Raw genomic sequence first — 26,064 nt, forward strand, 5'->3', positions numbered from 1 at the left:
GCTGCTAAGCGAACACTCTCTAATGCTTTTTAACACCAAAAAGACTGACACTTCTGAGTCTGTTTCCATACAGGACACTAGAGGGCTCCCAGGAGTTAAAAATAAGTGGAAAAATACGGCATTTGCTTTTTTTTTTTTCTCCAGAATTTAAAATTAAAGTTTATTTTTTACAATATTAAAAAAAAAGAAACCATTACACATCTTAAAAGTGGGTTGTCAGCAGCCAGTGAACAAGTACCCGTTTTGCTTTGCAATCAGGAGTTTTCAAGGGAGCTTTGAAAGCAGAGCTGAAATATTTGAAATGTGGAACACTCTTGACCATGAAATATGTTCTACTTACATGCCTCAGCCTTTAATAGTTCTTTGCATTAGAGTCAGGGATTGCATTCTTCCTGGGGCCAAGCACGGGGCCAGCTGTGTAAGTAAGGTTGCTTTTTACCAGTTCTTCTTTTTAATAATGTGAAAAAGTAGAGCTAGAGGGCTTTTGGTTCTCTTCTTTCAGCTGACTTTGGTGAAAAGAAAAGGAATAAAAAGCAGTTAGATGTGTGTTTTGTGTTTACGTGTGTGTGTGTTTCTGTGTGTGTGTGTGCGTGTGTGTGACTGAATAAATGTAATTGCTTCCAAGATACATGGGCATGTATGCCTTTATATTACGATAACCCTTAAAGTAAGATAATGGAATATATTATGAAGAAAAGACTGTACCATACGATTAAGAGAATATGTTTCTGAATTTGAATGTTAATACTTGGTGCTTCTGTCCGATTAGTTAAAGCAGGACTTTTAAAAATAAATAGAAGATAGCTACAGATTTCTAAAACCTGTGGTTACTTTTCTTAAATTATTTCTGAATTTCAAAACGAAAAGCCTGGATTTGTCCAATTTTAATGCTTTTCCTTCAGGATCAAATTAAATGACTCTAACTACAAGTTATAAAATAGTCTTGGATTTTGGTGGTTGGTTTTCACTAATTGAAACTGAATATTAAATCTATACATCTATCTTGTTTCTACTTTTTTTTAAACCTCACTTAAAAAATCATTTCGTGGTGATAGTGATGAAAGGAAAAGGTTCCGCGTTTTTCTTTCCTCTTCTGGAGGAACTGACCGAGTTTGAGACTGTGACTCAGTTCGCTCTGTTTCCATTCATTCCCAGGAACTAGCCAGACTTCTCCTCGGGGAGGCTGTCGGGGTTTAGAAGGTTTGTTGTGGCCAGTGTCAGAAACCTGCCCGGCTCCATCACCAGCCCTTAACTTCCTCCTCGACCCACTGGAGACCACGTAGACACCTGAGTGGAGGCGACAGCTGCGTTCAGCAAACCATGCATCATGCCAGAAGGAGCCAACGGCAGACTTTAAACTCTGTGCAGCATGCGGACGAAGCTCAGAAATGAGCTGTCCGGACAAGCCAGGGCAACTCATAAACTGGTTCCTCTCCTCCCTGTGCGTCCCGAGGGTGCGGAAACTCTGGAGCAGCCGGCGCCCCAGGACCAGGAGGAACCTCCTGCTGGGTACGGCCTGCGCCATCTACCTGGGCTTCCTGGTGAGCCAGGTGGGGCGCGCCTCTGCCCCGCACGGAGGGCGCGCGCGCAAGGGGCCGCACTGGAGCCGGGCCACCGCCGAGGCCCCCTTCCCTGAGATACCCCTGGACGGCACGCTGGCCCCTCCCGAGTCCCAGGGCAATGGGACCACGCTGCAGCCCAACGTGGTGTACATCACCTTGCGCTCCAAGCGCAGCAAGCCCGCCAGCATCCGCGGCACCGTGAAACCCAAGCGCAGGAAGAAGTATGCGGTGGCTTCTCAGGCCCCGGGACCCCGGGCTTTGGTCGGACCGTCCCTTCGGCCTCAGGAAGCTGCAAGAGCAGCTGATGCTGAAGTGCCCGGGCACGTCTGGGGCGGAAACCTGGCCAAGGCTGGGGAGCGACCCTGGGGGTGGAAGCAGGGTGTGGGAGCGCAAGGTGGGGACGCAGACGTGCAACTGCCCCGGGCCGAGGGAAGCAACATCAGGATCTACAGCGAGAGCGCCCCGTCGTGGCTGAGCGGAGAAGACATCGGCCGGATGCGCCTGCTGGCCGACGGCACGGTGGCGGGTCTCCAGCCGGCCTGGCCCAGGAGCAGAGCGCGCCTGCTGGTGTTGCAGGGGACCGGCCAGCCCGCGGGGCCCGCCTGCGGCCCCAGCCCCTGCGGGCTGCTCAAGCAGCCTCTGGACATGAGCGAGGTGTTTGCCTTCCACCTGGACAGGATCCTGGGACTCAACCGGACCCTGCCTTCTGTAAGCAGGAAATCCGAGTTCATCCAAGGTAACCGTTTCCCGGGCTTCTTGTTTGCAGCTGTTGGATTGGGCTTGATTTTCTCTTTTCCCTCAGCCTCTTTTTCTAAATGATTTTCTCCACCCGCCTTTCCCATTTGGACAGCAGCAGCGCGTCTTTCCATATGCTTGGCATCCTCGATTTTCTCAGCTTTGGGAGGACACGAGAGTGCCCGGGCGATGCTGTGCTGCACACGCGAGAGAAGCCCCCGCTGTGCAATCTGTGCTTTCCGTTTCCCTCGCCGCGCTTCCCGGAGGTTTATCACATCTGATGAAAGCCAGTGGCAATTGTGTGATCAGGAGAGAGAGCCGGGGTGGAGGCAAAGAGCTTGCTGACAGTCAGGCATATTAGTAACTGGGTTTGTATGGAAGTAAGTAGAATCCTGCGCACTGGAAGTTTTTAAAAATAAAGGCAAAGAGGGTTATCTTTCTTCGGCAGATGGAATCTTTTTAAGAGGCCCAGAGCCAGACCATGTTAGATTCGACTCCTTCATCTTTCACGATGGACGTAACCGCTTTAGTTTACAAAGAAAATGAGGCCAAAAGAGGTGATTTGTTCAGTGTATATACCGACCAGCCACGTGGTTTCTCCAAGTCCATGACTATGGTTTATTGAGCCTGAGTGCCGAGAGATGCCGTCAGGTGACAAACATTGTGGCAGGTTCTGGGGTGTGCAGCCTGCCGATTCAGCTGCAGGCGTCAGGGCTGGTGTGTGACAATGCTCATGCCACAGAAAGGATTTTCTCTGAATCCTAAGGCTATTCCAGCGTTCCAACACAAAGTAGGGTGGGTCCTTGGCTGTGTTTGAAAGCAGAGTGATTCCAGAAGTTGCCACTCTGAACCCAGGCTGGTCCAAGAGGCTAAAATGGACCCCAAAGAGATTATAAGCTCAAAGGCTATTTCCTTACAAAACGTAGCATTTCAGCCCAGTTCCCATGGAGTCTGGACTGGAATGGATTAAAGCCTTGGGAGTGGCCAAAAGCCAAACTGCATTTCAATGGCTTCAGGGGTATAATTTAGTCTTAGAATGGGTACTTCTTGAAGTACTACTGGTTTGTTTAGAAAGACTTGGCATTCCCTACTCATCTTGGTTCGTGGCTAAGTGCTGCAGATTCACAGCTGTGTTTCGATGCCTCAAATTCACAAAGTCTTCCACCAGTATGATGCTGATGTGAGAAAGCCTCTCAGGCATGCTATCAAATGGTGATACAAGTTCATTTCTAGAGGGTGCTCACTATTTGCTAAGCGCTATGCTGCCTGAGACATAGAGTCTCTATACATCTTGACTCCTGTGTTTCTCGCAGCAGTACTAGGAGGTAGGTGCGATTCTTATCTCCACTTGGGAGATGAGAAAGCTGAGGCTTATTTAGGCAAAGTAACTGGCCTCATGTTAATAGTTAAGCTGGGTTTTGCGCCCAGGCCCAGCAAACTTCAAAACGTCAGCTCTTAGCCATTGGGCTTAGGTGACGCTACCACTTCTGTCCAGACAGGTGCACCCTGGAGAGAGGGAGTATGCGGGTGGGCATGGAGAAGCAGGCACACACGGAGCCTCTCCTGGACCAAGCAGGGCAGAGGGTCCCCCTGGAAGGCTCCCTTGCCGTTCATTCACGTCATAAAGGCCCTGAGAAGAGGTGATGCGTGCTTGAATGTATCCTGAGGCATGGTACTCTGATCTGTCCTTCCAGCTTCCCTGGGAGCTCCTGGACGGAAGTTGAGAGAGGAAAGTAGTGGTTAGGAGCCTGGGCTCTGGAGCTGGACCCCTGGGTTTGAATTTACCAACCTGTGACCCAGAAACGCTCATGTTCTCAGCTCTAAGTGACAACAGTACCCACCTCATGAGTTTGTCGCTAGTTAATACAGGGAACACACGTAGACCTGGTGCTTGACACACAGTAAATCTTCAATAAATACTGCTATTGGTGTTACTACACGAAGCACATGAGGTTCCATGTTCACTGAGTTACTCGTATAGCCTCCAAGCCTCACCTATCACTTCTTTTTTTAAATTGAAGTCTAGTTGATTTACAATGCTGTGTTGTTTCAGGTGTACAGCAAAGTGATTCAGTTATACATATATATATTCTTTTACAGATTCTTTTCCATTATGGTTTATTACAAGATATTGAATATGGTTCCCTGTGCTGTACAGTAGGTCCTTGTTGTTTATCTATTTTATATATAGTAGTGTGTATCTATTAACCCCAAACTCCTAATTCTTCCCCTTCCCCTTTGGTAACCAAGTTTGTTCTCTATGTCTGTGAGTCTGTTTCTGTTTTGTAAATAAGTTCATTTGTACCATTTTTTTAGATTCCACATGTAAGTGACATCATATGGTATTTGTCTTTCTCTGTCTGACTTACTTCACTTAGTGTAATAATCTCTAGGTCCATCCATGTTGCTGCAAATGGCATCATTTCCTTCTTTTTTTGGCTGACTAATATTCCATTGTGTATGTATCACATCTTCTTTATCCATTCGTCTGTCAGTGGACATTCAGGTTGCTTCCATGTCTTGGCTATTGTAAATAATGCTGCAATTAACACTGGGGTGCATGTATCTTTTCGAATTAGAATTTTCTCTGGATACATACCATTTCTTCATGTGACAGGGCTAGGACTAAAACCTAGCTCTCCTGCTGGCTTAAACGTTTTGGTGTCAGGGTACCTCTTAGGTGTTTAATTCTGTTCTCTGAATATCCAGCATCTTTGGGAATGAAGAAGGCAGTTGCATTAAATTTGAAGGAGACATTTATAATTCCAATGTAGATTGGTGTTCCTCTCTCTTTGCAGAAGTAAGTGATAATGGAAAGAAACCAACAAGGTTGTATTGACATGACTCTCAATATGATGAGTTAAATACCTAAGACTGTATCTCAAGTAATACCAGAACTTTCTTTATTCTCTCTTTGATACTTTCTACTAGAATGTAGTTATTGAGAGTCATAAAATCAGACCAGTTTCCTCAGGAGGCTAGGACATGATTTATAGTTATGAGCACCCTACACAATATAATTCTACTCATGGAGACATTGTACTGATGCAAAGTACATAAATAGATCAGTTCTGGTCATGGTAGGGGATTAACAGTCTTAGGTTCTCAGTATCTCTCTTCACTCACCTACCTCTAGTCTTTTCCTGACTTGTGTCTTTCTTCCCTTGATTTCCACAGATGTGTGGATCTTCCCTCTAGGGTCCTCCTAGTCTTCTCTTGGTCCAAGCTTAGCTTTATTTGCGCCTCCCTAGGTACCTAAGGGGGTGATAGATCTTATCTTGTTACTCAGCATCTGTTTCTGGCTCATTCTATATCATTGCTGTATAATTATAATTGCTTATTTAATCATCTCTTCTTTCCCACTACGCTCTAGATCTGTGAAGGCAGAGACGTTTCCTGTCGTGTTCATCATTGAATGTCCAGATCCCAGTGGAGAGTCTGGCACATAGTAGTTGCTCAATAAATATTTTTGAATGAATGCAAGAATGCATTTTTGGTCTGTTTCACTGACTCCAAACAGTAAATCTGTACTTGCTTCTGGCTTCAAAAACTCAGGACAAGTGCTACCATTTTAGTCCCAAATCCAGGCTGGGATTTCTCCTTGAGATTCTTATAAATAACTCATTGAAAAGGTAAAGAAAAATATCCTTGGCAGCCTCTGTATTATGCAAATAATAAGGTTTATGGAGCTTGTTCTTGTGAGGACCATCAATATAATATGGTCTGTGGCTTCACTCTGTAATGTAATTTGATAATGAGTTTTCTATAGGAGGAAAAACAGAACTCAGCTTAGGTATGCATTTCTCTGATGATCTGGCTTGGTCTGGGAGGAGATCTTTTCATATCTGGGAGAGTGGATAGTCAGCCAGTCCTGTAAATAATCTGCCTTAAGTGTTGTTTCTGTTCTCTGACTTTTGATGAATGTTTGTGAAAATAAATTCATGCTCAGTACCAAGAACATCGCTAGTCTCTTGTGAGTCGAATATGGATATTTGGCTTATCGCAGTTAATCTTTCAAAGAAACCTATGCAGGAGATACTTTCTTACCTCAATTTTGAGAAGAAAGAAAGATAAGAAGAAGGCAGCTCAAGGTCATACAATGAGTTAATTGTCCAGAAAGAATTCAAGCCCTTGTCTTGTAACTTCCAAGACTTTCCTCTTTATCAATCTGCTTTCCTCACCAAATCCTTTTGGGGGTCCTTAAGGTGTGTCTTCATTCTCTATCACCACGACCTATTTGTATACCTGATTATCTAACACAACTAGACATTGATGACTTGTGTACTGCTGCACAGATATGGGCTATGGGGACCTCTTATGTCTCAAGGAGACAACAACTGTAACCATAGCAAGAGTAATATTGAATGTTACCATATACTGGCACTGTTTTAAGTACCATGCACCTATTATCTCAATAAATCCTCCTAAACTTTTATAAGGTGGGTACTCTACGAGAGGCCTTTTGTGGATGTGTAAGTAGAGGCCCAGTGTAATTAAATACCTTTGCTGAAAGTCATGTGAATTACCTGGCTGTAAAAAGGAGACATATGATGCAAAGGGAGATGTAAAAGAGTGTCAGAGGCTGAGACTGAATGATATGTCTGCCCCAGCCTCTCAGATGAACTTTCTGTTCATCCAGTCCAAAGACAAAAGGTCCCAATGATAAAGCTCATCTTCAGGTATTTATTTGTTTGTTTGTTTGTTTGTTTGTAAAACTGACACAGGTGATCCTATCGGCCCAGAGCCACTAGCTCAGGTTCCTCTGGGACAGGTTCTTGGTTGTATAACTTGAATTCTAGATGACTCCCCTTGAATCCAAAAATATATATATGAAATTAGCAGGTTTACTGGCCCTGAACTGTATACTGGACCATTTTCTGACAGGTGTCACTCCAAAGATATCCCAGAAAATGGGAAGGTTGTACTTGGAGAAGGACAAGGTTGTAATTAGGTAGGGAGGGCCAGGAGGGTACCACCCTACAAAATCCAGCCATGACCACTAGACCAGAGTCTCATCCTATGCGTATCTGTGTGGGAAATACAAAAGTGAATTGAGTGCTCGCTTCGGTAGCACATATACTAAAATTGGAACGATACAGAGAAGATTAGCATGGCCCCTGCGCAAGGATGACACGCAAATTCGTGAAGCGTTCCATATTTTTACACCACTGTAAAGCAATTATACCCCAATAAAGATGTTTAAAAAAAAAAAAAGAAGTGAATTGAAATATAGCATCAGAGGCCCTGTAAAGAAATCCATGTTTGCAATAATGATGTATTTTTCAGTTGTAAACTTACAAAGAACCTAGTGTTATGCCTCACAGCGTGTCTATGCTGCATTTGTTGTCATTTGACTCTTGCATTACTTAACAATTCCACACAGCAAATAGTATTGATACTTTATATATGGGAATCCTGAGGCTTGGTGAGGTGTGAAATTTGCTCAAGGACGCATAGCTAGTGAGCAGTGAAGTGGAATTTGTACCCAGTTCTGTCTGATACTAAAGTATCCTCATGTTGCTTCTCTTAACCTACATTACCTCTCAAATATAACTTGATATAATCATGGGATAGTGACAACAATGTGCAAATTTTAACATGGTGATTTCTGATTTACCATTATGCCAATCTTTCTATTTAACTTCTTTTTTCAACTCAACCACTTAACATTGTTAATATTTTCACTCAAAGGAAGTATGGCCATACTACCCTGAGCACAGCTACAAGGGCTGTTGTGGTTGTTTAAATACAAGCCAACGCTTCCCAGATTTTCTTGTTTTACCGTAAACAATCGTGTATATGCAAATATGACTGAATGTATTAGTATGTTTTCTGCCAAACCGTCCTTGCAAAAATCATCAGTCATGATAGAGGTCACCATGTGATACTGATACATTTAAATACTTTTTTAAACAAAATATTTAAAAATATGTATCTAAGACAAGACAAAGCAGACTCTGTCTATGTAGAGAGCAGAAGAACCCCAGCCCCCCTGTGATCTTCCACTGAGCACTTTGGCCAAGCTCCCCAGCAGTCTGCACAGAGATGCACATGAACCCCAAGGACTACCATTTTGGTAGCACTTAAACATCGGGCTGTTTTTCATGCCCAGCGTGGGAGATGCATTATGTGTGCTTTATTTTTAGGATGCCGCTTTACGGCCATAGAGCTGTCAAACTGGATCAGGTAGCCTCGTTCCAGGAACGCTGTGTGTCAGGGCTGCCTGGATGACAAACTGCAGGCCCCTCACCCACTTCCATTTAAATTCAGTGTAGATTCCAATGTGCTTACTGCTCTCTGACTTGTACTGCCTCGTCTCATCATAGAGCAGGAGAAATACAGCGGGTACTTTCCTCTCTCCTCTCGAGTCCATGCGAGCAGTGCTGTGAGCTGCACGCTGGCGGTATGGCTGCCGGAGCAGGGGAGTGGCAGCTGCACAATTCATGTTGTCCCAGGCTCTCAGATAAGGACAGAGGCATTTTGCAGGGAGTTACGAGAATAACCCAGATGCCCTCACAACTTGGAAACACACTGACTTCAAAATCCTAGAAGTCCTGGACACGGGTGCAAACTTTCTTAAAATATTGACTCAGGAGTATAGGAATCATGTCTTGTTTCTGAAAATATGGATGGAGAGCACATTGTGTTCTTTATCAGAAAAGCCCTAAGGGTATTATTCTTTAGCGATCAAGTTGAGCTGGTCAACTAAATACATTCATAAGTGAACAAAAGTTTACTGAGCATGGGCTGCAAGCAGTGCTGGGCTTCACTGTTGTCTTGTTTGCTCACTACATACCTTCTTCGGTAAACTGGAGGAACTGGGGAACCTTCTCTGCTGTGTCTCTGGAAGGTGTCCCCAGATCTCACACGAGGCTGGGATAGAAGGGACAGTGGCTAGTAGTTGCCACGGTGCTCACAGCCTGAAAGATGCATGTTCCTCAGCTCCATGCAATCTATTCCCTTCTACAGCATCATATTTATCTTTTCTTCTTTTAAGAAATAGTTGTTGAGCACCTGCTATGTGCCAGCCACTCTTCTAGTCATTAGGGGCTACATCAGTGGACAAAAGAGTCAAGAATCCCTGTCCCCCTTGGAGCTGGCACCATTGGACCGTGTGACAGCTCAGTGGCCTGGAGGGACTCTTCTTATAGCCACTGATTTCAAGATTCACTCAGCACCAGCCTGAGCCCAAGGTCATGACCTTTCCATTGGGACTGAATCTGCTGCCATCTCTGGGTGGGTTTAAGGACAACACAGGTGCTGACCTCAGTTAATGGGCAAATATTGACGTTTCGGTCGAATTTGGTTGTCACTGACAGCATTTAGTTTCTATTTGTGACTCTAAACATGGGGAAAGAGCTGTATAGTTTCTAATTCAAAGAGCTTTGCAGTTCAGATTGTGGACTGGCATATCTGCTTGCTAGGGCTGCTATCACAAAATACTACAGATGGGCGGCTTAAACAGAAGACATTTATTTCTCACAGTTCTGGAGGCTGGAAGTCCAAGGTCAAGGTGTCGGCTGGTTTGGTCTCTTCCCAGGTCTCTCTCCTTGGTTTGACGATGGCCGCCTTCTCACTGTGTCCTCATAGACTCCTTCCTCTGTGGTCCATCCCCCTCCTGTCTCTCAGTGTGTCCAAACTTCTTCTCATTAGGATACCAGTCAGATTGGATTAGGGCCACCATAACAGCCTCATTTTAACTTAGTTGCCCCTTCAAAGGCTCTTTCTCCAAATGCAGTCACGTTCTGAGGTGCTGGGCGTGGGGTTTCAACGTATAAATTTGGGGGAATATAGTTTAGCTTCACAATGACTGTCAGTCTAGACGCCCTGAATTTGAATCCTGGTTCTACTGTGTGACGTGGGTGAATTCACTTAATCTCTTTCTACCTTATTTCTTCGAGTGTAACGGTATTGATAACAGTACTGACCTCATCGACTTGTGAGAATGCAGTGAGCCGATACAGATAAAATATCCCTAACAGTCCCCCCTGCACAGGAACACGCAGTGATTGCTGTGTGTTATTTTCATTCAGTTTCTAAGCTGACTCAGCTCTTGGTGATCTATCGCCTTAGATTTCCTTAGTTTGTTTCTCTAGATTGATGTTCACGTGAGCTAAATCACAGGCACCTCAAATTGCCATGTAAAGAAAGTGCCTGGAGTGGGTGGTGGAGGGTCCCAGTCTCTCCCGTTTGTGGAGGGCGAATCGCTTTACATTCAGCATCTCACCAAACCGCGCAACAGTCCCGCACATCAGCTGTTCTCGGACAGCTTTCCTGTGGGGAAAGTGAGGCTCAGAGACTAGCATATGTCCAGGTCGTATGCAGTGGGGCTGGGATGCATACGTGGGTGGCAGGGCCCGCCAGGCTCCCCTCATCACTGTCTGTGCCATCACCATTATTCTCTCACATCACCTGGACCCTCGGTGGATGTGGCGGCGTAATCATGCGTCCCCATGGAAACCCGCTGCCTCCGCAGCCTCTCGGTCTGATTCCCGAGTGCAGCCACGACGCCTTAAATGTCCGCCTTCTCATGATGGTGATTTGGCGTCAGGAGGAGTGAGGCAGGGGTGTCTCCACCACCCCCGTGTTCATCATTCCCGAGTCTCAGAGGATTATGGAGACATGGTGGTGGATGGCAGAAGGAGGGCCTGGAAGCCCCCCTGCCCCCACCTCTACTTCTCAAGTGTCTCGACCCTTCTTAACCACTTAGAGTGAGGACTGGCAGTGGCGTCACCGCTTACGAGGAGGTCACACCAACCAAACGTTTGTTCAGGGCCCATTGACCGTTGCTTAGAACCTAAGGGCTGGAGGTGAAAACTGGGGGGTTCTGAAAAATTCACTCATTCATTCCTCAACATTGTTGAATGCTTCCTTTGATCGGGACTTATGGCAGGAGCTGGAGAACGAAAGATGATTGGGAACCAGTCCCTGCTCTCACAGGGCTCCCAGCTTGAGGGCAAGAGACAGCTAACCAAGCCTGTCCTACAAGAAGGGTAGGATCTGAAAGAGAAATTAAGGACACACTCCCATTTACCATTGCAACAAAAAGAATAAAATACCTAGAATAAACGTACCTAAGGAGACAAAAGACCTGTATGCAGAAAACTATAAGACACTGATAAAAGAAATTAAAGATGATACCAACAGATGGAGAGATATACCATGTTCTTGGATTGCAAGAAGCAACCTTGTGAAAATGACTGTACTACCCAAAGCAATCTACAGATTCAATGCAATCCCTATCAAACAATCAATGGCATTTTTCACAGAACTAGAACAAAAAATTTCACAATTTGTATGGAAACCCAAAAGACCCCGAATAGCCAAAGCAATCTTGAGAAAGAAAAACAGAGATGGAGGAATTAGGCTCCAGGACTTCAGACTATATTACAAAGCAACAGTAATCAAGACAGTATGGTATTGGCACAAAAATAGAAATATAGATCAATGGAACAATATAGAAAGCCCAGACATAAACCCACGCACATATGGTCAGCTTATCTTTGGTAAAGGAGGCAAGAATATACAATGGAGAAAAGACAGTCTCTCCAATAAGTGGTGCTGGAAAAACTGGACAGCTACATATAAAAGAATGAAATTAGAACACTCCCTAACACCACAGATGAAAATAAACTGAAAATGGATTAAAGACCTAAATGTAAGGCCAGACACTATAAAACTCTTAGAGGAAAACATAGGCAGAACACTCTTTGACATAAATCACAGTAAGATCTTTTTTGACCCGCCTCCTAGGGTAATGAAAATAAAAACAAAAATAAACAAATGGGACCTAATTAAACTTAAAAGCTTTTGCACAGCAAAGGAAACCATAAATGAGACAAAAGCGCAGCCCTCAGAATGGGAGAAAATATTTGCAAATGAAGCAACTAACAAAGGATTAATCTCAAAAATATACAAACAGCTCATGCAGCTCAGTATCAAAAAGAACAAGCAACCCAATCAAAAAATGGGCAGAAGACCTAAATAGACATTTCTCCAAAGAAGACATACAGGTGGCCAAGAGTCACATGAAAAGATGCTTGACATCACTAATTATTTGAGAAATGCAAGTCAAAACTACAATGAGGTATCACCTCACACTGGTCAGAATGGCCATCAGAAAAATCTACAAACAGTAAATGCTGGAGAGGGTATGGAGAAAAGGGAACTCTGCTGCACTGTTTGTGGGAATGTAAATTGATACAGCCACTATGGGGAACAGTAGGGAGGTTCCTTAAAAAACTAAAAATAGAATTACCATATGACCCAGCAATCTCACTACTGGGCATATACCCTGAGAAAACTATAATTCAAAAAGAGTCATGTACCACAATGTTCATTGCAGCTCTATTTACAATAGTCAGGACATGGAAGCAAGCTAAGTGTCCATCGACAGATGAATGGATAAAGAAGATGTGGCACATATATACAATGGAATATTACTCAGCCATAAAAAGAAATGAAATTGAGTTATTTGTAGTGAGGTGGATGGACCTAGAGACTGTCATACAGAGTGAAGTAAGTCAGAAAGAGAGAAACAAATACCATATGCTAAAACATATATATGGAATCTAAAACAGAAACAAAAAAAATGGTTCTGAAGAACCTAGGGGCAGGACAGGAATAAAGACACAGATGTAGAGAATGGACTTGAGGACACGGGGAGGGGGAAGGGGAAGCTGGGACGAAGTGAGAGAGTGGCATGGACATATATACACTACCAAATGTAAACTAGATAGCTAGTGGGGAGCAGCCGCATAGCACAGGGAGATCAGCTCGGTGCTCTGTGACCACCTAGAGGGGTGGGATAGGGAGGGTGGGAGGGAGACACAAGAGGGAGGGGATATGGGGATATATGTGTATGTATAGCTGATTCACTTTGTTATACAGCAGAAACTAACACACGATTGTAAAGCAATTATACTCCAATAAAGATGTTAAAAAAAAACAACAAAGACGGGTAGGGTAAAGACCTCCAGGAGGTATGTTTAGGGAAGCCTGCAGGCATAGAGAGTGATGTGTGTGTAGGGGGGGTGGGTAGGGGGACTGCAGAAGGTGCTAGAAGCAGTAATGTCAGACTAGCTCTTCAAAGTCACTGTGGGTGGGTACAGAAGGGTGGAGAGAACCCATGTGTGAGAAGTTTGTGAAGGGAGTGTGTGCGTGGAAACTGCAAACCGTTCTGGAAAAAGGAGAATAGGGGCTGGCGGTGGTGAGTGGAGAGTGGGTGGGTTTATGTTATGGAAGGACATGGACTTCATCCCGCAGATAATGAGAAATCATTGAAGGGTCTGAAGAAGAGAGGTGATGTGATGAGCTTTCGACTGTAGGAAGCTCACTCCAGTCAGGAATTCATGGCTTCTTCATCTACCTTAATCAACATTAAATGGCCCAGGACCAGGTCCCCCTGATGTAACCAAGACTTTACTGGCAAAATGTTTGTGGAGTTTGGCAGTGACTCCACCATCACGACCCTCTGAAGTCAAGGTCGGTTCCTGTTTTTCTAAAGGGAATATTGAGACAGGAAGTGTCTGGGAGCTCCCATTTTTATAGCGGAAGTCCAGGGCAGACCTAGAAAGCAGAAGTTCCCATCCATTAGTCAAAGGTTCAGAACAAAGAAGGACGCTTTGTTTTTATTTATTTATTTTTAACATGTTTATTGGAGTATAATTGGTTTACAATGGTGTGTTAGTTTCTGCTTTATAACAAAGTGAATCAGCTATACATATACATATATCTCCATATCGCCTCCCTCTTGCATCTCCCCCCACCCTCCCTATCCCACCCTTCTAGATGGTCACAAAGCACCGAGCTGACCTCCCTGTGCTATGCGGCTGCTTCCCACTAGCTATCTATTTTACGTTTGATAGTGTATATATGTATGTCCATGCCACTCTCACTTCGTCCCAGCTTACCCTTCCCCCTCCCCGTTCCTCAAGTCCATTCTCTACGTCTGTGTCTTTATTCCTGTCTTGCCCCTAGGTTCATTAGAACCTTTTTTTTTTAGATTTCACATATATGTGTTAGCATATAGTATTTGTTTTTCTCTTTCTGACTTATTTCACTCTGTATGACAGTCTCTAGGTCCATCCACCTCACTACAAATAACTCAATTTCATTTCTTTTTATGGCTGAGTAATATTCCATTGTATATATGTGCCACATCTTTATCCATTCATTTGTTGATGGATACTTAGGTTGCTTCCATGTCCTGGCTATTGTAAATAGTGCTGCAATGAACATTGTGGTACATGTCTCTTTCTGAATTATGGTTTTCTCATGGTGTAAGCCCAGTAGAGGGATTGCTGGGTCGTATGCTTTTAAAGTAGAGCTGATGGTTTGGGTTGTTTCAATCCTCTGTGGCAGAGGGAAGTCACAAGTGCTTCATGCTTAGCTAATGCTTGAGGAAACGTGGAGATTATTTTAACTCAGTCCAACCTCAAGAAAACCAGTTAGTGAAACAGTTAAGAAAGTAACTAAATACATTTCTATTTTTGTTGGAAGAACGGTTTCCTAAATCACCCAGAAATTGGATTCCTAAGACAAGCCCTTGTATTGAGGATTTGGTTGGCTGCATGGAATCTACACGTGTAAAATCTATGGAATTCTGCTTCTCTGCCACCTTCCCCTTTTAAAACCTAATATAGGTTGATTCTTTTTAATATCTGACAGTGCCGTATTTTCAGTGTCTCTGGATCTCACACTTTTCACGCCTTGGGGAGCCCGTTGCCTCAGTCAGGGTGGCTGGAGGACTGGTCTTGAGTCCTGTGGAGACCAGAGATGCAGCGTCAAGTGTAGAATCAACACTGGTGACTTGGTTTTCCACCCACGCACTCAGCTCCTCTTCAGACATGGCTCTTCTTGTTCATGGCCATAGCTGCTCATTTCGCTATGCTGGGGCCCGGCAGTTCTTCATTGCTTGGCTTGGCTCTGAGAGCTCAGCCTTTATTTTAGTCCTTCCTTCACTTGGTGCCTTTAAAACACTCTTCAACTGGCAGACACGCAACCTGATCGTCATTACACGCGTGCTTGTCTGTTTCCACTAAACTCCCAGCTGTGGCCCAGGCCTTGCCTGGGACTGGGATTTTGCAGGGCCTCTGTTTCTGGTATGCCTCACTCTGAATTCTTTCTATCCCAAACACAGGAACCAAATGCGTCCAGATATTGGGGGACAATGGTAAATATGTGCTTTGGGAATAAGTGAATTAACAATGTTTGAAAGCCTGAGCATCTTATCCTCCACATTTCCTCCCCGGCCAGACTGTCACAGAATCCTATTTCACCCGCCCTCACATTGACTGACTTGTCCACATTCGCCATCCCTAAGCCAAGAGATCTTACCTGCTTTTTCCACTTTGAATCGCCAGAACCCTACTGTGAGAGGCACCGTAGAAAAATAGAGCAGATAGAACTTAAGGGATCATTAACAACCAGACACCTGCTACCTTCTCCGTGGAGGTACGCCCACATCAACACTTGCTTTTAGATTAGAGAGCTGCAGCATTCAAGTTTTCCTTCAATGCATTGGAAGTTGCAATGGAACATGACAGAATTTGTTTCCCATAACAAAGGTGAGCCTCAAGGTTTGGCCGGTCTTTGTTTTCTTTAGAGGGTTTTGGAGTTATTTTTAATGAAGGGCTCTGAGCTGAACTGTCACTTTCTTTTTTGTCTTGTTCACGAGAAGCTTGGAACTTGGCCCATGTGATAAAATAGGCTTGTGATTTCAGAGCTCAGGATGTTTCTACTTGGTTTTGCCCAGTGATAGATGCAGACATTCACTGATAACTCCCCCTGTAGTTCAACAAAACGGGTCACTGGTTCAAGGTGAAGGGCACCTGATAAACCAGAGCAGAGGAGGTTGTGTAGAGCATTCATTCTTAGTGGATTTTCACGTTCGTCTTCTCACAAGAATGTCTTCTTTGTGCTTTTGAATAAAGAACGACTTGGGAGAACATCAAAATTCAGGGGAGATATTCAGATTTTGGAAAAAATAAGTTTTACTGGCAAGTCTCAATTTTTTAAAAGACAGTTATATAACTGTTAATTCACATGAACACCCACATTTCTTTTAAAACCCCACTTCCTCCCCATTCTGACAGGTAGAATTTTCTCTCTTCACCGTTAAGATTTCTCTAGAGAGCCCAGTACTGCCTCATTCTGACAAATCCAAATGCGAAGAGATGAACGCCCTTCATCTCTGAAACACTTCAGGTAAGTTGCTTTAACCTGTTTGCTGCTTTCAAAGGGTATTTTTCTGTCATCCCATCAGATCTATCAAGGTTCATTTGATTCTCTTATCAGCCGTATTTTATACAAAGTGGAATGCACCTCACAGTAGTTGCTCACAGCTCTGAGCTCTGGAACCAGCCTGGGCAACGTGCACAAATACTCTGCAAGACCTGCTGGCTGGAAGGAAGGGCATCCAGCCTGGCTCAGCCTGAGAACTGCCTCTTACCCTGCTCTCTGGAAGCCCCTTTCCCTGCGGTGACTGACGCCAGGCATGGCGGGACAGAATGTGTTTCTGTGGCAGTCAGAATATTTTGCTGAGGGGAGATGCATGTGGAGGAAAACAGAGGATGTTAACTGAAAACCAATTATTCCTATCCGTTGAAAGCTCCCTGTGGCAGTTTGAGAACCATTTAATAGAAAATGTATCATTCAAAAAAAAATTTAAGATTTAAAGGAGAGAAATGGTAAATGAAACACAATAAACCCATACACTAGATTAGGGATTGATTCACTACAGTCTGTGGGTGAGGGATAGCCCACAGCCTGTTTTGTGTGGTCCCTGAGCTACCAATGGCTTCCACAATTTTAAATGGTTGAAAAAAATATCCAAATAACAATAATACTACTATGACACTTGAAAATTACAAAAAATGTAAATTTCAGGGTGTGTAACACAGTTTTATTGGAGCTTTCGTATCACAATGGGGTTGAGTGCTTGCTAGTTGACATTGTATGGCCCTCAAAGCCTGAAACACCGTCTGCCCTTGACCAAGTTTGCTGACCACTGGGCTACATTATTGTATCACAGTTAAAGTGAGACTGTTTAAGAATATTTAAGTGTAAGAGAAATGTTTGCAATGTAACATTTAGTGAAACAATTATGATAAACTATATACATAAGGTGATTCCAAATAGTTTATTTCCCTTGTGTAATTTTTGCCTCTTTTCCCTGCTGGAAATGTAAACTCTATGAAAGCAAAAAATCCCACAGAACAACAAACAACTGAAAACCTGGCATGTATGTCTGTATGCTTTAGGCCTAGAATAGTGCTTGAGACATAGTAGATGTTCAATAAACAAATAAGGGCTAGAAGGCTGATGAATTATGTGATTGTATAATGCATGCATATAAAAATAGTCATAGCAAAACCTTTCCAGGATATGCATATATGTTAGGCACCAGGCTGAGAACTTTAAACGTATGATCCTGTTTAACAAAGTTTGTTTTGGAAGGTACAGTATTGCCCACACTTTACAGAGGATGAAAGTGAGGTTTGAAAAAGTTATATAACTTGTCCAGTGTTACAAAGCTAAGAAGTAGTAGGATCAGAATTCAAAAGGTCTGTTGGGTTCTAGAGTCAACTCTAACCATAAGCTCTACTCCTTAAATTTCTAAAAACAATTTACTTTTTCATGCGTGAAAGAAAGGGATGGGAAAATACCAGATGTAAATATACGAATAACAGAACTGGTTACTAGGGTAAGAGATTGTAGATGATTGCTGTTTTCTAGGCTAGACATTTTTTTATGTTTGTTTATTTGTTTTTTGTATTGAAGTAGAGTGGATTACAATATTTTATTAGCTTCAGGTACAACATAGTGATTCAATATTTCTGTAGTTTTACATTCCATTTAAAGTTATTAAAAATCACAGATATATTTTCCTGTACTGTATATCTTTGTTGTTTATTTGTTTTATACACAGTAGTTTGTGACTCTTAATAGCCGGTATCTCACCCCTCCCCACTTCCCTCTCCCCACTGGTAACCACTAGTTTTTTTTACCTGTATCTGTGAATCTGTTTCTGTTTTGTTATATACATTGGTTTGTTTTATATTTTTAGATTCCACATATAAGTGATGTAACATAGAATATTTGCCTTTCTCTGTCTGCCTTATTTCACTAAGCGTCATACTCTCTAGGTCCATCCATGTTGTTGCAAATGGCAAAATTTCCTTCTTTTTTATGGCTGAGTAATATTCCATTGTGTACATATACCACATCTTCTTTATCCATTCATCTGTTGATGAACACATAGATTGCTTCCATATCTTGGCTATTGTAAATAGTGCTACAATGAACATTGGGGTGCATGTATCTTTTAGAATTAGTGTTTTTGTTTTCTTTGGAATATACCCAGAAGTGGAGTTGCTGGGTCATATAGTAGCTCTGTTTTTAGCTTCTTAAGGAAACTCCGTACTGTTCTCCATAGTGGCTGCACTGATTTACAGTCCCACCAACTGTGGAGGAGGGTTCCCTTTTCTCTACAGCCTCACCAACATTTGTTATTTGTAGTCTTTTTGATGTTGGCCATTCTGACAGGTGTGAGTTGATATCTCACTGTGGTTTGATTTGCATTTCTCTGAAAATTAGCAAGGTTGAGCATCATTTCATGACCTGTTGGCTGTGTGTAAGTCTTCTTTTGAAAAATGTCTATTCAGGTCTTCTGCCCATTTTTTAAGCGATCTGTGTTTTTTTTTTTGATATTGAGTTGTATGAGCTATTTATATATGTTGGATATTTACCCCTTGTCAAACATATAATTGGCAAGTATTTTCTTCCATGTAGTAGGTTGTCTTTCCATTTACTTTATGGTTTCCTTTGCTGTGTAAAATCTTTTAAGTTTAATTAGGTCCCATTTGTTTATTTTTGCTTTTATTTCTTTTGCCTTAGAAGACAGATTTAAAAAATATTGCTACAATTTATGTCAAAGAGTGTTCTGCCTTTGTTCTCTTCTAGGAGTTCTATGGTTTCAGGTCTTACATTTAGGTCTTTAATGCATTTTGAGTTTATTTTTGTACATGATGTAAGGAAATGTCTAATCTCATTCTTTTACATGTAGCTGTCTAGTTTTCCCAGCACCAGTTATTGAAGAGACTGTCTTTTCTCCATTGTATTTTCTTGCCTCCTTTGCTGTAGATTAATTGACCAAAGGTGTGTGGGTTTATTTCTGGGCTCTCTATTCTGTTCCCATTGATATATGTGTCTGTTTTTGTGCCAGTACCATGCTGTTTTGATCACTGTAGCTTTGCAGCATTGTTTGAAGTCAGGGGGTGTGATTCCTTCAGCTCCCTTCTTTTTTTCTCAGGATTGCTTTGGCAATTTGGCGTCTTTCGTGGTTTCATATAAATTTTAGGATTATTTGTTCTAGTTCGGTGAAAAGTGTCATGGGTATTTTGATAGAGATTGCATTAACTCTGTAGATGACTTTGGGTAGTATGGCCATTTTAACAATATTAATTCTTCCAATCCAAGAGCATGGGATATCTTTCCATTTCTTTGTATAATTTCCAAATTCCTTCATCAATGTTTTATAGTTTTCAGCAAATAGGTCTTTTACCTCCTTTGTTAAGTTTATTCCTAGATATTTTATTCTTTTTTATATGATTGTAAATGTGATTGTTTCCTTAATTTTTCTTTCTGAGAGTTCATTTTCAGTGTATAGAAAAGCAACAGATATCTGTATATTAATCTTATATCCTGAAACTTTACTGAATTCATTTATTAGGTCCAATAGTTTTTTTGGTGGAGACTTTAGTGTTTCCTATATATATTATCATGTCATCTTTTAGCTATACATTTTAATGTTATATTTCCTAAAATGAGTAGATTTACTCTTAATTACTTTTAAAATATGAAACAAATGTTTCTAAAGGGAAGGAAAAACATCACAGAAGTTAACTGTTTCAATTGTTTATGTGCATAATTTCCTCATTTCTCTGAGGGCCTTGTGTACTGAGGAAACTGGTGCTTTGTCTGTCTTGTGTATTGATTTGTGTTGTTGAACTTCAGTGTTTTTCAACTCCCTTTGAATACTTCCCAGCCCTGAGAATGCAAAGTGCTAGCTGTGTATCAGTTTGTTCCAAAGACACTGAGTGATAGAGCCTCTTGGTGTTGATATTTAGAAGTCTGAAGTGCCCATATCTTTGAAAACTGTGTTGTGTCTCTTACATGTATTTGGTTACACTGGTTTATGTGTGTCTCCCACTACATAATGGCCTGTTTTTACCTAGAATTTATTATTATTATTTTTTAAATTGGCATAGTATTTGGAGCATATACATTTAACATTATATTTATCTAATACCTAAGAAGATTATTGGGTCCCAGCAGCCCCAAATCATTTAGTACAGTAAAAGGAAGTAAAAAGGAGAGAGATAACAATTAAGTTCTTTATATATGGTTCATGTTTCTTTGTCTATTTTTCTTTCAATTGTACATCAGTGACTGTGGCCTATTTTCCACAATCTAAACGACTTGCTACTGGCCCTGGCCTAAATTGCAAGGCTAAAAGGAGAAAGATTTTTCTTTTGAACAAAACTGGAATGTAGGTGATTAGAATGAGTAAGTGAATGTTATTAATATTATTAAGGTCATTGTAACACCACATTCAGGAGCGGTTAGAGGAGTGACTGTCCTTGCATTAAAGACCAGAGATTAGAGCTCTACATGAAGGCAAATAAGCAAGGTGGGAAAATAAAAGTCTTTAACAAAAAACAGTTATAGATTGAGAACCTCTCAGGTCATTTGAAAGAGCTTTAAAAATCGCTGTGATGTGTCTTGACATTCCAGCAATAGTTTCAGAGGATTCGAATGCCCAGGCCTGTTAAGAATGAGTTAAATGGGATTTTTCAGACCTTTGTGACTTAGTCATTTTTTTTTTTCCCCAAGAGATCATTCTGATTTTTAAGTTACAAGCAAAGCTGCTCTTCATCATCTTTCAGTGACTTTATTTGACAGACATGGGAGCTTGAGAGGGATGCTTTGGCTTTAAGCTTACAGTGTCATTTAATGTACAGTTGACCAATGAAATTTCTAAACTATCAAGAATGAGACAAAAACATTCGAGTGACAGATTTCTTTTGAAAAAATATTCTATGCACAGGAAGTTGAAGAAATGACATTTGCTTAAATACACTTTGTGAGGTTTTATGTGAATAAATGACCCATTACCAGAAGTGCTGTTGTTTCTATCAGAAAAACAAACAAAAAAAACCCCTCTTGCTTCCTTTTTCTTTCTTTGGAGATTATAGTGACTGGTGCGAAACATACAATTTCACTTTTAAATTTGCAACTTCTAAAAATTCTTTTTCTTCCTGACATCATAATATGGCCTCAGAAAATCAGACGGTTGTTATTACAAATAGAGAGCCACTCCACTCAGACACTGAATAGATAATTATAAATGTCTGGATTATTTCTTTTTTCATGGTGACTGCTTTTAGATGTGGAATAAAACCACATTAACCAGAGGACGTAGTTATTGGTGGTTAGTGGCCTGTTCCTGCCACATCTATAAAGTATCTCGTTTAAAAAAAACTTTTCTTTCCTTGTCTAACGATAACTTTCCATCTTATAAGACTGCTATCAGGAAGCATCACTGAGGTATAAAAATAGTAAATATTCAGAAGGGAAAGTGATCATAAATGTCATCTAATCAAACTCTCACATGTGACAGATGAGAGTGTGAAGCTGTGAAAGACTGAATGACATCCAAGAGTACACACTGAGTCAGTAACATTCTAAAAGTGTTTTTTTTTGTGTTTTTGGATTCTATAGATGGCCGCCCATGTCCTTTCATTCTCTGGGACTCATCCTTGTCTCCAACGAGTAATGAGACCCACTCTTCTGTTAAGCTCACCTGGGGAACTTATCAACAGTTGCTGAAACAGAAGTGCTGGCAGAATGGCCGCGTACCCAAACCTGAATGGGGCTGTACCGAAATACATCACCATGAATGGTCCAAGATGGCTCTCTTTGATTTCTTGTTACAGGTAAGTTCAATCAAGTAAGTGGTTATCTGAGACTGACGCAGACTTACAGAAGCCTGCCACTAAGGGATTTCCTGTACCTTGGGTTTTTATGAAGCCAGAGTTTAAGTTCTATAAAAGCTGTATTTGGCAAGCCCGGTGTTCTATAAGGTTGTATTTGGCAAGCCTGGTACCACATCACAAGATGCTATATCTTTTTGGGAAATATTCAGAAATGTCCCTTGGCCCTCATATTAATTTCTGAATAAGTAATTCTTCAGTATTTTACTCATGGAATAGTCATACCCATCATAGATACAATTTACTGAGATAACCCATCAACAGCTCTTCAAGGTAGAGAGTCTTACCCCACTTGGGAGGTAAGTAAACCAAAGTTTTTTGAGGTTAAGTAACTCACCCAAGTTCTCACAACTACTAAAATCTGGGACTTGAAATCCTGGGATCTGTTGACAGTAAAAGTGCCTTTTTATCTATTATTCCACACTGTTTCAGTGGTCACTTGGCCACATACCTTACAGCCACCATTTCCCCTGTTTTTTTTTCCAGTAATTCTTTGCAAATATGTCATTAAGATTAGACATTGGAGAATAATAAATATTGGCCATCTACATAACTGAGTGACTTGATGTTTTATAGGTTTTTTAATAACTCTTACCTCCTTGTGATGAAGATCTCATGACTCTCCCTACCCCCTCATTCCAATTACTGCCTTCCCCTTCTTCCACCTTAGAAAAACTGGTTTTCTGTTTTTGTATTGTTAATTAGTATATTTGTGGCAATTTAGGACTGCCTTTCTACAAAAACATGGGAAGAAAACCAGTTTAGTGAAGGTTGGGGTTTAGGAACTTTGAGAAGAAGAGATGATCTCTGGTGTCTGTGCCTCAGAGCCACCAGTGAGAACTGAGCCGAGAGCAGGCCACTTGGTTTGGCAAGGAGTCGCCAAATACTGATGAAAAGGGCAGATGTGAGACTCAGGCTGGGTTCCGTATATGTATAGGCTCATTATTCCATTTAATTAGCACACTATCTCTCTGAGGTACGTGCCTTCTTCCATTGCACAGGTAGGGAAACTAAGGCATAAAGAAGTTCCTGTCAAGAACTGTGAAGGGTCTGAGGTCTTACCCTGCTTGCAAGTTAACAAGTTAGCCAGCCATAGATGCTATAGCAGAAGACAAGAGCCTCCCAGGTCAGCGACAAATGACTTCATCACTCACGTTCCTCTGCCCTCAGGTCCCACTGGGGCGATGCGGAGTCGCCCCACTGAACGCTGCACCCAGTGGGGTTTTGTACCTTCTGAGGAAACCTGCAGTCTTATAAGAGGCTGCTGACACAACTGTCCAGCCTTTGCCCCAGAAGGAGACATTATCTTTATTATCCTGGTCAGGAGACAAATCTGTCTTCCACCCCAGAGGGAGACACCCTTTGTATCTTCCAAGGCTGTTTGCTATACTGACATCCTTGAGGAGATAGTGCAGAAGAAAACTTGATATAAGATGTGCAGAAATGCCATGGAGAGCTGTTTCTCAAGAGTTACCTCTCTTGTTTGGTGTTACTTAGCTAGTAAGTTCCCAAATAGAGATTTTAGCAAGTTTGGCTAACTGTATTTTTCATATTTTTAACTATTATTACATAACAACTACCAAGTTTTTCTTAGTTTAATGGAAGATGTTGGTATGATAACATGTAGTAGCAATACAGTGGAGAATGGAAGAAGATTGCTAGGGTGAAATAGGTAAGGGTATTCACTATGGGGAGTGGTCAGCAGAGATGCTGAAGGTCCTGAGGATGATGGCCGTGGTGGGGGTGGGGGATGGAGAGGAGATTCACGAACCTTGTGGTGAAGCCACGAGAAGGGATAGACCTTGAGGTTTGTAGCTGATGAACGGAAGAGCTAACCTATAATGATTAGATGGCAAACCCTGTTAGAAGTTGTCTCTGGTGACATTTGTTTTAATTTTGGAACCTTCAACTAAATCTCAACCTACCATCTGTCTTTATCGTTCTCCTTTCTGTTAAGGGAAGCTCCAACTATCATTCAACCAATGAAGATGTGTTTGTGCGACATCTGCTGTGCATTAAACCATAGAAAACCACCGCAGGGGCAGTGAAGTAGTATGAGATGGTTATCCCAATGCTGCGCGCCAAGTTTCATTTTTAAAACATTACTTAGGTAGGAAACTATACTGTATAAAACAAAAAGATAGATCCATGTAAGGATGGCTGGCCGAAAATAATATAAGTTCTTGCTGTTATGCAGTCAAAAGAAGAAGAACCTTTTGCCGTAAAATAGTGAAGGAGAAAGTTCCAGTGGGATCGTAGGCTGGGAATGATAAAGAGGTTGGGGAAACCATGAGAAAAAGAACATGGATTGGCAATGTTCCTATGATACTTAGTGCATCCTAAATACAGGCATACCTCAGAGAGATTTTGGGTTTGGTGTCAGACCACTACAACAAAGCCAATGTCACAATAAAGTGAATCACACAAATTTTTAGGTCTCCCAGTGCATATAAAAATTATGTTTATAGTATATTATAATCTCGTAAGGGTGCAATAGAGGGAGGAGTCTTTCTCATCCCCCATAATTCATGAGGATGAGAACTTTGCAAGGCTTTAACCTGGAACCGTCCAAGGTAAGACACCAAGACTGGAGTTCCCAGTTTTGGCTCTGGTTAAAGCACTGAATGTAAAAATCAGAAGTTAGTCTGACTGTTAAGAGTTCATTTGGTCACTATTTACAAAAGTAGATCAAACTATATATACAAGGGTGGCATCTGTGAGAATGGATTTACATTTTTGACTCATCCAGAATTTATTTGTCCCAAAGTCACAGACAAAGGCTATTTTTCTCTAGATGTTGCAGTGTTTCACAATTCTACAAGTAATGTGCGAGAGTGTCTGCTTCCTTCTCTCTTACCAACTTTGGGAAGTGGAAAACTAATAAATGTTTTTGCTGATTTTATGGAGGATGATGGGGTCTTGTATATATTTCCGGGTCCTTCATTACAAGTGAGGTTGAGGATAACATATTTTCATACATTGATTATTTGTTTTTTCCTGTGAATTGCTTGTTCAAATCATTGATGTTTTTATTGCATTCCATAACTTTTTTCTTATTGATTTATAAAAACATTTTTATGTGATGAAAGTTAGCTATTATCCAACCCTAAATGTCTCGAATAATTTTTCTTACTTTGTTGTTTTTCTTTTGACTTTTTAAAATATTTATTTATTTTTGGCCGCATCGGGTCTTCATTGCTGCGCACGGGCTTTTTCTCTAGTTGCGGAGAGCGGGGGCTACTCTACCTTGCAGTGCGTGGGATTCTCATTGCAGTGGCTTCTGTTGTTGCAGAGCATGGGCTCTAGGTGCACGGGATTCAGTAGTTGTGGCATGCAGGCTCAGTAGTTGTGGCTCGTGGGCTCTAGAGTGCAGGCTCAGTAGTTATGGCACATGGGTTTAGTTGCTCCGCGGCATGTGGGATCTTCCCGGACCAGGGCTCAAACCCGTGTCCCCTGCATTGGCAGGTGGATTCTTAACTACTGCGCCACCAGGGAAGTCCTCTTTTGACTTTTCTAATAGATTTTACTCCAGAGAAATTTTACATTTTTTGTAAGATCTTATTTTATTTATTTTTTGCTTCTTATATTTAGCATCATACAATGTTTATAGAGAGATGTTTATTGAAAATGTTTACTGAGCAAATAAATGAATAAATGAACAAGCTTAGGCCATTTTTCATGAGTACCATAATAAGTGGTTATTTTTTATA

General features: G+C 41.8%; 1 protein-coding gene and 1 non-coding gene across 3 annotated transcripts in view; both read left to right on the top strand.

Moving 5' to 3' along the window:
- The first annotated feature begins 204 nt into the window (after window positions 1–204).
- The window catches only part of GASK1B (golgi associated kinase 1B), a 46,799-nt gene continuing 20,939 nt past the window's right edge, over window positions 205–26,064 (top strand). The window contains exons 1-3 of one of the 2 annotated variants that reach the window (XM_022582221.2): window positions 205–418; window positions 1,156–2,298; window positions 22,083–22,297. In XM_022582221.2, coding sequence (XP_022437929.2) covers window positions 1,389–2,298; window positions 22,083–22,297 — 1,125 coding nt within the window. In that variant the 5' untranslated portion in view covers window positions 205–418; window positions 1,156–1,388. Of the gene's footprint in view, window positions 2,299–22,082; window positions 22,298–26,064 lie in introns of both variants that reach the window. The other variant, XM_089912492.1, reaches the window with a different exon arrangement.
- LOC115802558 (U6 spliceosomal RNA) lies at window positions 7,353–7,459 on the top strand. The gene has a single exon (XR_004023025.2). It is a non-coding gene; the product is annotated as a U6 spliceosomal RNA (small nuclear RNA).

Source organism: Delphinapterus leucas, chromosome 5 (assembly GCF_059928025.1).
Source record: "Delphinapterus leucas isolate spDelLeu-1000000601 "Yukka" chromosome 5, BTC_Dleu_Yukka2, whole genome shotgun sequence".
In the NCBI taxonomy this organism is placed as follows: Eukaryota; Metazoa; Chordata; class Mammalia; order Artiodactyla; family Monodontidae; genus Delphinapterus; species Delphinapterus leucas.